Here is a 13,403-nt window from a genome sequence, read left to right on the forward strand (position 1 = left end):
CGTGGTTACATACAGCTGATGTCGGAGTTCACATACACTTAGGTTGGAGTCATTAAAACTTGTTTTTCAACCACTACACAAATTTCTTGTTAACAAACTATAGTTTTGTCAAGTCGGTTAAGACATCTACTTTGTACATGACACAAGTCATTTTCCCAACAGCTATTTATAGACAGATAATTTCACTTATAATTCACTGTATCACAATTCCAGTGGGTCAGACGTTTACATGCACTAAGTTGACTGTGCCTTTAAATAGCTTGGAAAATTCCAGAAAATGATGTCATGGCTTTATTAGCTTCTGTTAGGCTAATTGACATAATTTGAGTCAATTGGAAGTGTACCTGTGGATGTATTTCAAAGCCTTACCTTGAAACTCAGTGCCTCTTTGCTTGACATCATGGGAAAATCAAAAGAAATCAACCAAGACCTCAGAAAAAAAATTGTAGACCTCCACGTCTGGTTCATCCTTGGGAGCAATTTCCAAACACCTGAAGGTACTATGTTCATCTGTACAAACAATAGTACTCAAGTATAAACACCATGGAACCGCACAGCTGTCATACTGCTCAGGAAGGAGACGCATTCTGTCTCCTAGAGATGAAAGTACTTTGGTGCGAAAAGTGCAAATCAATCCCAGAACAACAGCAAAGGACGTTGTGAAGATGCTGGAGGAAACAGGTACAAAAGTATCTATATCCACAGTAAAACAAGTCCTATATCGACATAACCTGAAAGGCCGCTCAGCAAGGAAGAAACCACTGTTCCAAAACTGCCATAAAAAAGCCTTGACCTCAATCCTATAAAAAAGTTGTGGGCAGAACTGAAAAAGTGTGTGCGAACCTGACTCAGTTACATCAGCTCTGTCAGGAGGAATGGGTCGAAATTCACCCAACTGATTGTGGGAAGCTTGTGGAAGACTACCTGAAACATTTGACCCAAGTTAAAGAATTTAAAGGCAATGCTACCAAATACTAATATAATGCATGTAAATTTCTGACCCACTGGGAATGTGATGAAAGAAATAAAAGCTGAATTAAATCATTCGCTACTATTATTCTGACATTTCACATTCTTAAAATAAAGTGGTGATCCTAACTGACCTAAGTCAAGGACTTTTTACAAGGATTAAACGTCAGGAATTGTGAAACTGAGTTTAAATGTATTTGGCTAAAGTGTATGTATACTTTCGACTTCAACTGTACATAACCTTTGATTTTTAAAGAGCACGAGCAGCATGTTGATCAATATGAAAATGTTTGATTACATGAGGCATTAGGTGTGAATGTTTGTTTTGGAATGCTCTTTAGAAATGTTTTTGTATAAAAACAAGCTGATGTGTATTTTTAAACTTGCCCAGTTAGTATGCAGTAGCACAACACTGTTCTTTTACCGATGTTTGGTTAAATAAATATGAATTGTTTCCAGGTCAAACGTTTTTACCACTTCCTCACATCGCCCTTGTCACATCGCTAACAGTGCGTATGGTCTTGAATTTGACCAGTTCACAGGATTTATTTAACTGGCAAAACATTTTCAAACAAATTTGCAGTTTTATGTTAATTTTCTTCTGTTACTATTTGTGTGCCCTCCTTTGTTTAACACTGAATGTAGCCTACTCAGATAATGGGCTACAAGGCAATTGGTTTTAAAATGTTTTTTTGTTATTGTGTGTTACAATTGCCTCCACAGTTGGCTAAATGTGTCTGTTTTTGCATGCAGGCCTATTCCTTATGAGTAAAGACGTGTTTTATTGTGTAATATGGGGAGCATCGTGTAACCAATCTGGTTGGACCCAAAACAGTTGACATGTAAGCCTACAGAGAGATGAAAATGGAGGAATATTGATTTTCCTTCTCATTTTCTCCTTGCACATGTGGAAACATCTATCGTTACACATCTGGCAGATTCCAGCACTTTGGAGAGAGGCAAGTAAAATTGCCTCAAATTTATAGACGTTTATGCAAAACAGTTCATGTTCCTTAAATTCCACCCAATCCCAATGCTACAAGAACAAGATGCAAGTAGGCCTCACTCAAATTCATTTGGAGACGATGTATAATGAAAGCACATTTGTTTGAGTAGCCTATTTTTATGTATATTTTTTATTGTCCATGAAATGCAGTGCTTTACATTTTCCCCTAACAATGCAAACAATGTGTTCTCTGTATGTACACCAAACATTGGGAACACCTTCCTCATATTGAGTTGCACCCCCTTCTGCCCACAGAACAGCCTCAATTCATCAGGGTATGGACTCAACAAGGTGTTGAACGTGTTCCTCAGGGATGTTGGCCTATGTTGACGCCAGTGCTTCCTAACAGTTGTGTCAAGTTGGCTGGATGTCCTTTGGGTGGTGGACCATTCTTGATACACACAGGAAACTGTTGCGCATGAAAAACCCTTCAGTGTTGCAGTTCTTGACACAAACTGGCGAGCCTGGCACCTACTACCATACCCTGTTCAAAGGCACTTGAATCTTTGGTCTTGTCCATTCACATTCTAAATTGCACACACACAATCCATGTCTCAATATTTAAAAATCCTCCTTTAACCTGTCTCCTCCCCGTCATCTACACTGATTGACGTGGATTTAACAATTGACATCAATAAGGGATCATAGCTTTCACCTGGATTCAGATGGTCAGGCTATGTCATGGGAAGAGCAGGTGTTCTTAATGTTTTATATACTCTGTGTACAGCATGTGTGGGATATAGACATGTGTCAATGCTGTGGGGTGCTTGGACATGACAGATTTGGGTGGCCTGTGAGACAAGGAGATTGACGTTCCCTTGGTCTGCTGCCTCTTATGGACACAGAGATATCAATTTTCCTGCCTACTCAGCCTCATGCATTTTATCACTTCCAAAAAAGAAGAGAAGAAATTAAGTGGCTGAGAAGTAGGGGTTCCCATTACCATAAACAGACTGACACCACTAAATTAAGATATCACATTTTTGTGAAGTATGATCTTGCGCCGATATTGCTACCATGTGCTCAGCAATGTATTCAAACTCAGGGATGGGTAGGAAGGGAAGTCAAATTCACACAGAACCATTAGAGATTCGGCCGCCTGCAGCCTCCAGTCTCTCTCTCTCCCAGCGGTACAGGAGAACAGGGATAGCCAAAGCAGGTGTGGTGGGCCTCCGGAGTCCTGCCAGTCAACAGTGGGAACTTTCATGAGAATGGAGGGGATGGTGGGGTGTGCAGAGTGTGGTTACCATACAAGGCTGATCAAGTGTCATGTTGCTCCCTCTCCTCTCCATTATTGTTGAGAAGGGTCTCTTGTCTCCTGGGTCGTCTGTGGTGAAATGTACAGACTTTCTCACTGTGTGTGTGTGTGTGTCTGTGGTAAGAGCTAAGCTTTACAACAACATGCTGAAGAATAACCAACCTGTGGGATTCCTTCCAAATGACAAAAACATGACTTTCCTCTGAATGTTCCACTTGCTTCAGGCTTGTGACGTAGATCTATCACAGTATAAATGGGTTAGGGGGAATAAATGCACACATGCAATTATCAGACTCCATGATTGATTGCATTTAGACAGGCAGCCCAATTCTGATATTTTTTTTCATTCATTGATCTTTTAACCAATCAGATGAGCTCCGAAAAATATCTGATGTGATTGGTCAATAGACCAATTAGTGGAAAAATATCAGAATTGGGCTGCCTGTCTAAATGCAAGCCAGGTGTTTGAACTGGTTTTGAGTGAAGTACAGTAGTGCTAAGCTTACGCATTCATGCAGTTGTGAAAAAAGCATACAAGCATACATATGACTGCTAATTTTCAAAATCAAAAGTAACAGTCAGTATCTGGTGTGGCCACCAGCTACATTTAAGTACTGCAGTGCATCTCCTCCTTGTGGACTGCACCAGATTTGCCAGTTCTTGCTGTGAGATGTTACCCCACTCTTCCACCAAGGCACCTGCAAGTTCCCGGACATTTCTGGGGGGAATGGCCCTAGCCCTTACCCTCCGATCCAACAGGTCCCAGACGTGCTCAATGGGATTAAGATACGGGTTCTTCGCTGGCCATGGCAGAACACTGACATTCCTGTCTTGCAGGAAATCATGCACAGAACGAGCAGTATGGCTGGTGGCATAGTCATGCTGGAGGGTCATGTCAGGATGAGCCTGCAGAAAGGGTACCACATGAGGGAGGAGGACGTCTTCCCTGTAATGCAAAGCGTTGAGATTGCCTGCAATGACCACAAGCTCAGTCTGATGATGCTGTGACAGACCATGACGGACCCTCCACCTCAAAATCGATCCCGCTCCTGAGTACAGGCCTTGGTGTAACGCTCATTCCTTCAATGATAAACACGAATCTGACCATCACCCCTGGTGAGACAACCTCGACTCGTCAGTGAAGAGCACTTTTTGCCAGTCCTGTCTGGTCCAGCGACGGTGGGTTTGTACCCATAGGCGACGTTGTTGCCGGTGATGTCTGGTGAGGACCTGCCTTACCACAGGCCTACAAGCTCTCAGTCCAGCCTCTGTCCGCAATAGGCTGAGAATCTGAGCACTGATGGAGGGATTGTGCGTTCCCGGTGTAACTCGGGCAGTTGTTGCCATCCTGTACCTGTCCTGCTGGTGTGATGTTCGGATGTACCGATCCTGTGCAGGTGTTGTTATATGTGGTCTGCCACTGCGAGGACGATCAGCTCTCCACCCTGTCTCCCTGTAGCGCTGTCTTTGGCGTCTCACTGTACGGACATTGCCATTTATTGCCCTGACCACATCTGCAGTCCTCATGCCTCGCAGCATGCCTAAGGCACGTTCACGCAGATGAGCAGGGACCCTGGGCATCTTTCTTTTGGTGTTTTTCAGAGTCAGTAGAACAAGCATGGGAAACAGTGTTTAAACCCTTTACAATGAAGATCTGTGAAGTTATTTGGATTTTTACGAATTATCTTTGAAAGACAGTGTCCTGAAAAAAGAGAGTTTAAATGCTTTAATTGAGCTACCCCAGAACCATGAAATATCCAGATGTTGGGCTTGTTCAGTAATTACTTTGGAAAAAGAAACATGGATAGAAGCTAAAAATAAGAAGCTAATTTAACACCATTTTGAAACATCTCAGAAAATGCAGAATTATGAAAAGAGTACCTCCTCTGGGGATTATTGGGAAATAGAAAGGTTAAACACAAACACTCGCATACCTATCCCAGTTGCCGCTGAATATTTCCCCTTCTCCCACAGAAGAAGGGGCCATATAAAACTGTAATTGCCTTACATGCTGAGAGATACTGCAATTATATGTGGAATTCTGAAGGCAGGATACATACAGGGATATTGTTTAATTGAGAACCCTCTTAGGTATCTCTCTCTGTCCAGCTTTCAGTTTTCCTTCAAATACAAATCATTGTCTATGGAGAGAGGAAACACCATCCCCCAAAAAAAAAGTTTCATAAAATGCAACTTCAAAAGGCAGTAAAGGGAAAGATCATTTTCACTACCAGTGTAGTGTAATTATAAGAAGACTACAGACAATAGGAAATGAAAAAGGAGATCAGGCAGGAGAAAAAGGCATCTGATCAGTAAGTATCACTGATGCAAAAGTGAGAAAAAAAAAACAGAAATGAAATGAAACTGTATGACGGCTGGAGAAGGAGTACCTTAAAATAAAAACATCCCTGACAGGACAAATCCTGCAATTCCCCCCCAAAATTTAGACAGACGAACATTTGAAAACAGACTGTCTTTCTCCAATGACAGGAAATGTACACGTTTACCTCCTTATTTCCCCCCTTGTCTTTTCAGCTTCCTCAGCCCCCAACCCCCAGCCACTTTGCTTTGATTCAGCTCTGTATCTGTATTTGAAATGACTCAATTACATTGGATCCTGCGGTGAAAATTACGGATGTTTTCCACTATTTCTCTCTCTCCTCTGGGACAGCATGACCCTGCCCTGCCACCAATCAACCCCACCTCTTCCCTCCACCAATTCTTCCTGCCCTCCTGCCCCACCTGTCCTACTCTCCTCTTCTTTCCCCAGCTCTTTCCTCTGAAAATGTTCACTTTATTGTGTGTCTATCTGCGACTGAGAGGAAATAATAGCTAAATGGGCTTGTGTGTGAGCTCTTTTCGCCGTGAACTGACAAAGAGAGTGTTTGGCTGCTGTTTTTCCAGCAGCTAAAGCTTCGCCTGTCATCACTGCATAAGTCAGAGTCTAGAGTGTATCCTTTCAATGACAGGAGCCCACAGTGCTTCCAGCCATTCAAAGCCACCCAGACAGAAATCAACACACACATCAGCAGGAATAGTAAACAGAATAGTCTTTATTCTTTAAAAGAAACAGACGTTTCCCTTCAGACTCAGTTTACAACCCTGGTTAATCAGGCTCACAGTTTACAACCCTGGTTAATCAGGCTCACAGTTCACAACCTTGGTTAATATGTATGTCTGTTTCCACAACAACGAAAATGAAAATAACGTCAAGGAAGTATTCATAAAATGCAAGTTGTACCGGTTGATTATTCTCTCTCTGTGTGAGAAAGACATGGATCCACAATTGAATTCTGTCTCATTACAATCTCTGTTGAAGCGCAAATGGTATCAATCAGAATATGAGGTGCTTTATCTAGCCCTCTAGTGGTGAAAGTGATCCAAATATATATATATATATATATACTATTGCACGGTGTATTTCCCTGATTAGAGCAGTAGTGTAAAGTGGTCATTAAGAAAAAAGTAACTCTGATGAAGATTTCAGAATGTGCTAAGATGCTAACAAGACACTCCAACCGACCACTGACAATCAGCATCAGTCATTACACCACATGCACATATTCAGCACACTGATCAAACTTTCTGAACATCTTCCAAATATTGAGTTCCATCCCCTATTGCCCTCAGAACAGCCTCAAGTCGTCGGGGGATGGACTCTACAAGGTGTTGAATGGATGCTGGTCCATGTTGACTCCAATGCTTCCCACAGTTGTGTCAAGTTGGCCGGATGTCTGTTGGGTGATGGACCATTCTTGATACATGCGAATGACTGTTGAGCATGAAAAACACAGCAGCGTAGCATTTCTTCACACAAACCAGGGGGTCTGGCACCTACTACCTCACCAGACATCACTACTACCCCGTTCAAAGGCACTTATATTTTCTCTTGCCCATTCACCCTCTGAAGGACACATACCCAATCCATTTCTCATTTGTCTCAAGGCTTAAGTAGCCTTCTTTAACCTGCCTCCTCCACTTCATCTACGCTGATTGAAGTGGATTTAACAAGTGACATCAATAAGGGATCCTAGCTTTCCCCTGGTCAGTCTCATGGAAAGAGCAATGTTTTGTATACTCAGTGTAAACAGGGCCATTAAACATTAAAATCACCTTCCTAGGGATACACTCAAGCAGGATCACCACCTTGAACCTGATACGCCACTCATCCATTCACCACCTCTCCCAGAAACAAATCGAAGGACATAATGAGTGGGCCTGCTAACAAACCAGCAGACTCCAGGGAGGGAGCCAGAGAGCGTAGTCACTGCCAGGGAGATAAATCTATTGATTTGAGATAAACATACTACATTACTGCTGCCCTGGGGAGTTGGGTTTTGGAGCTGGTCTGAGACCACAGGGCAGCTGGTTATGGGATAGAGACCAGACCCCTCTGATCCTGGCTGCTTCTCCCTGGTGAGATCTGTGAAGACTTCCTGGTTGCCCACTCCCTCTATGGAACTGGCTGGGGGAGGAAAGCCCCTCTTAGAGAAGCTTTAAACCCCATGGATCCATCTATGGATTTGTATTGGTCTGAATGGGGCACAGGGCAAACCATCATTCACATCTATCCCTACACGAACACTCTTGTGACAAAGAGGAAGAGAGGTATGAATGGGGTGGAGTAGACAGCAGGTAACATTAATTTATTTAACCTTCATTTAACTAGGCAAGTCAGTTAAGAACACATTCTTATTTACCATGATGGCCTATGAACAGTGGGTTAACTGCCTTGTTCAGGGGCAGATTGACAGATTTTTACCTTGTCAGCTCAGGGATTCAATCTAGCAACCTTTCAGTTACTGGCCCAATGCTCTAACCACAAGGCTACCTGCCGCCCCTAACATAACTGTTAAAATAATATTGAGAATATGAAAAATGTGTGTTGGACAATATTTTGCAGATGATGAAATACAACAGAATTTCTGTCCAGTGACCACATTGTAAATCGACCAAACCTTCCAACATATTTAAATCTTGTATTTTGGTGAACAAGATTCAGCCTGGCCACAAAGACCTCGTAGACCAAGAAAAAGTTAATCTGGCATTGTAAAAGGCTATCGATTAGCCCTGGCCCCAGGGGGACAGACCCTAGAAGTCTAGTTGCTGTAACAGGAGACAGGGTATCCCAAACACTCATTAACCCTCTCAGATGGGCAACATTAAGCAGGAGGCAAAATATTTATAATTTTCCATCAATATTTCATCACTGGCTGTGTCCAAACAAAGACGAGGCTTTGACCATAATGGTCCTCCATCCGTTTATAGATTTTGGGGAGAGGAAGTAACATACCAGTGTCCTTTGACACCAGAACTAAGTCTGTCCCAACTGCCGTGAACACAGGTTTGCTTCACATTAAACATACTGCAACTCATATGTCGAACACGGTGGTGGACTTGGCAAGGCATCTTCGGTGTCACATGTCACCGTCTGTGAAACCACCTTATACCATCCTCACATCTCATCACAGTGGGATTAAGTCACCTAATGCCTACATCCATTAATCCCAGCGGTTCCACTTAACACAGTAGAACAGTATATAGTAAGTCAGAACCAATCTGTGGTGTGTCTCGGCCTGTCGTAAATCTCCCCGACTCACTCTGCAGTGAGAGGATGACCTCATTGTCTTTTCCTGGCCCATTAGCTTTCTGGGAAAACCTCTGGGGACCGTTGTTAACCCTCTGGTGCTGGACAGCATTACACTCCATCCCAACCAGGTGGAATTGGTTTCATATTATAAAATATTGATGGACTAATTTGCTCTACATGCTATGCAGATAATGTCACACATTGGTTTCATAACATTGAGGATTACATGCATATTATTTGGGTGCATTTCGACAGTCAAAAGTGTCTGCCTCCCCACACATCTTCATTTGCACTGATCTGTAAACCCAGGGGCGTTGAAGGCAATAAGGTACATGCTGTGAACTTTATTTCACCCATCCAGTTCCTTCCTCAGTGCCAATCTACTCTGCCCCCAGAACCAAAGCTCATGTGAGACCCGGCCTCTTAATGTTTCCATCTGTCAGGAGAGACTACCTCAGTGCAGACGGAGTGAACACAGGGAAGGACTGCGCTCATGCGTTACTGCCACTCTTCCAGGTGTCTAGCTGGGAACCGTGGACGCAGGGTCTACACTCCCAGTCCCAGGGTGAAGTGCACTACAGACATAATAGAGAAAGCTTATGGGGCTGTCGTCTTAGGTTACAGGTTCACCATAATGATGGGACCTGCCTTGCATTCTAATTGCAGGTAATTGACCTCCTGTGGACTGTTATTGTTCCAGCTTCTTTTGTGCTGGCTGCCGTTTAGAGCAGAGGTCAGTGAACCTGGGACCCCTGACTCCTCCAGACAGGTAGGCTAGGATTAAATGACCCAAGACGTTCTGTTAGAGAATAGACTCATCTTCTGTGCTGAATAGACCCCCAGCTCTCCCTTCTTTACTGTTACATTGTTTGCCATTAACTTCAGTTTACAGAAAACTTTTGAGGTTGACTTGATTGAAGAGATCGTTTCTTGTTCAGTTATACACTTTAGAGCAGGTACAGATGAATTCCAGAGAGAAAGAAAAAAATATGTATAATTTGAACTGAATTCACAATTTGAGATATCGCAGTTACAAATTGGACTACAGTCCATGTCGTTCATATTTTTCACTACAGCAGAGACAAAACACCCACACCCGTGCACCCTCTCTGTCACAAAATACTAGAGGATCCGTCTCAAGAGGCCACAGTAACCTGGGAACAATGGTGTCCTTTGTGTGCAGTGAGAGAGTGACAGAGAGTGAAGGTCTGCTCCTACGGAGACAGACAGAAGAGGATCCATTAGGGCTCCATTCAGGGACGCCGTTGACTTTCATGTCATCCCATTGTGGCGCGTCTCCTTGGAGAGGCTGACACAGAGTGGGTAATGAGGGGTAATTGACTCAGGGTCAAGGATGATTAATTCCCTTGGTCAGGTGTCCTCGCTTTCATACCTGACAGAGACGCAGGTTGCCGTGAAGCCACAGGCGGGCGGGCAGAGCAGGAGGCTGGCTGGCGCTGAAACACGAGACATAGGCAACACACACGGTACACACTGCCCAGGCCGTTCTCATGATGTCATCCAATCCTTGGACAGGCTAGTGGTTAATGCTCTGAACTGCGGCACCTTGACTGCTGCCACAGACCACAGCTCTCCATCACTCTCTCTCACACACCTAGCAGTGTTCACATGTCAGTCTGCTTCATTTATATGGCTAATGACCTGGGGTAAGACACAAAGGTGAAAGGTCATAACTATCTTCCCCCTACACAGAGCTATACTGAGCTCCCACCACAGACCACAGATTGAGAGTGACATTCGTACTACCCTACCCTCCTTTCTCCTTCAGCTTCACTGGCTAATCTGAATCCCTCATTTTCTGCACAAGCAATTCCCCCCCCCCCCCCCAAAAGGCCAGTGATTACAGGCGACCTGCTGAATGTATGCACGCGTTACTAAATGCCAGGGCTAGCTGGTAATTGACCAGGCAGACTGAGACGCCTGCGGTGTAATTGAGCAGGGTTGAGGGGTTCTGGTGGGACTGAAAGGACCTGGGGATCCCCCACCGGCCATTAAGCCCAGCAGGAGGGCTCCTGCCTGGGTCCACCTCAGGCTCAGGGCGGCCCCTCATCCAGCCTATCGCCCCTTCAACAGTGTGGGACACCCCAAGATCTGGAGAGGGTTTGGATCATATAGTGTGAGAGGAAGAATGAAAAATAATAAGACTATAGGGCACTAACTTTAAAAACGGTTCGTTTAAATTCATTTTTTAAAAAAATATATAGATTCTGCATTGAGACACACACATCCATGTCAATGGGGACTCAAAGAGAAGGTATCATTTAACTGCAATACATATACGTGTCATAAGTTCATCTCTTGCTGGCTGTCTGTCCATATGCAGTTGGAATGAACAGAGCAGAGCACACATGCTGAGCCTGATATACGTCGACCCCCAATTGGCCTGTCCTTTCACTCCAGTCGCGCCGTCACATACCAGAAATAGCCTCATCACTTCCACTACAGTAGATGACAGCTAGCCTAGCAACAAGGCCCAAGCACACCAGTGCAACCAACCAACCTCCCACTAGGCAACAGCGTCATCTACTGATCTACATATACTGTTTACATGATACAGCTTCCCTGATACCCTTAACCTCTTGACGGAACAGTGCCCAGATACAACTGTTCTGTACCAAAAGGACACCTATCAGATATACTAAATCAATGTAAGAATTTTCATTTACCCTCTTAAGCACAAAATGTAGTGTGACAGCAATACACTTCAATGATTCAAATGCTTTTTATTACAACATACGGTAACAAACACATCATTTGAAATATGCAACTAGAAAACTACTACGGTAAGGCAGAAGGGGTGAGAGTAAACATTAGGAAGTGTAAAGCTGCTTAAGACACAGGGGAGAGAAAGATGATCCAAGGCTGACCGTCTAGTGCTTGGAGCGATGTTCCCCCTGCAAACGGTGGTGCTCCCTTAGTCTGCAGTGAGAGAACAGAGAGTTAGTAGCGCATTTATCTACATTTAAAAAAAGTGTACGTAAAAAATAAATATGGTTGACGCTCAAGAAGCCTTCATGAAAATATAACTTTTTGGGACAATTGAGTTTGCTTATGAAGGACACAAACCTGACAGCGTTGATCTTGATGAATCCAGAGGCATCACATGGGTCATAGTCTCCCTGCACATCCATACTGGGACAAAAAAAAACAGGGGTGTAAGTCACGTTATTGTGTAGGGCTATGTGGTTGGGGAAGGGCTTTTGCAGTTATTCCAACACCCGTCTAGCCCACAGGAGAGGTAGGACAGTGAATAACATTAACCACGGATTATTGCATCATTCAAACAAAATGTCAATAGATTTCTCTCTGAACGCATTTGCTCTTTATGTTTGTGATTTCAGAGGGGAAAAAAAACAACCACACGTTGAGAAAAAGCACAAACACCCAACTCATTTGTAGACAATCCAGTTTTCTACAAACTCCTAAGCAGGATGTTTTTTTGTCTGGGACATCCTTTTTGTAAGCAACGCCCGCAATGTAAAAATTGTGCTAGTGAACATGTATTATATAGGCCTCTTGTGGCTCGTTCCCTTCTCCTCCTCGGTGTGTGTATTTGTAAAGGCGTGTGGTTTTGTAAGGTGTGTGTATTTGTAAAGGTGTGTGTGTGTCGGAGAGAGAGGGGGGAGAGTATGTTCCTCTATGTTAGAGGCTCGCTACCCTCCGAAGGTAGTACGCGACACAGTTGAAGCAGGGCAGTGGAAACAATTATCTCCTTGAGCCAACATTCCTACAGTATAAAAGGTAACAGCAGAGGAATGTTTTTTAAACAGCTGAAATGTATAGACATTGTCCTTATATTTGAGACTTGTTATACTGCGTTTTATATGTGCTATGATGGGACCAGATAGTTTTTCTAATCCGGTCATGTGGTTTAAAATAAAACTCCTGGAAAGACTCCTGGCCCTAGGGAGGATTAAACCATTTACAGAAACATACTAGTCTGAGCTCGCTGAATGCAGGGTTGCATCATGTAGACCTAAAAAGACACTCAAACAGCATGTCATCACTATTGTGTTGATTCATTCCACTAAAAATACTTAGTTAGCACAGCCACCCGAAGTGTGACTAGAAACCAAACTTGATCACATTTTCTCAAACACAAATAAACGGGCCTACTTTAGGCGATAAAAACACACCGTTACATTTCTGCCCACATGGGATCAGAGAGCATACGATTCTCTAGGCTACCTGCAGCTGTGGTTGTCATCAGAAGCCCACAGTTGATCAGACTGAAGCACAGACTAATTGCACACGTTGACCAATCCAGACATTTTATTTCATGACATTTTGTTGGTGGCCTAGTGTACTTTTATATTCACATGAGAAGATTAAATCGTTCTTTTTTGATAGGCTAACGTTACTTGATGAAGGCATGATATAAATCAAAATGTAATGAGTGCAGCAAACAGACAAGAAAATAAACCTTTCATTGTCTGCACAATGCACATAAATGAATTATTGTATTACCCAGGAGTGTAATATGCTTGTTGTATTACCCAGGAGTGTAATATGCTTGTTGTATTACCCAGGAGTGTAATATGCTTGTTGTATTACCCAGG

General features: G+C 43.4%; 1 protein-coding gene across 1 annotated transcript in view; it reads right to left on the reverse strand.

Annotated features, from left to right (window-relative positions):
- Nucleotides 1-11,550: 11,550 nt before the first annotated feature.
- Nucleotides 11,551-13,403, reverse strand: part of ass1 (argininosuccinate synthase 1) — a 29,693-nt gene continuing 27,840 nt past the window's right edge. Inside the window, exons 14-15 of the mRNA XM_036967464.1 lie at nucleotides 11,911-11,976; nucleotides 11,551-11,763 (exon numbers count right to left, since the gene is read on the reverse strand). Of these exons, the coding sequence (XP_036823359.1) occupies nucleotides 11,715-11,763; nucleotides 11,911-11,976 (115 nt within the window). The 3' untranslated portion in view covers nucleotides 11,551-11,714. The remainder of the gene's footprint in view (nucleotides 11,764-11,910; nucleotides 11,977-13,403) is intronic.

Source organism: Oncorhynchus mykiss, chromosome Y (assembly GCF_013265735.2).
Source record: "Oncorhynchus mykiss isolate Arlee chromosome Y, USDA_OmykA_1.1, whole genome shotgun sequence".
In the NCBI taxonomy this organism is placed as follows: Eukaryota; Metazoa; Chordata; class Actinopteri; order Salmoniformes; family Salmonidae; genus Oncorhynchus; species Oncorhynchus mykiss.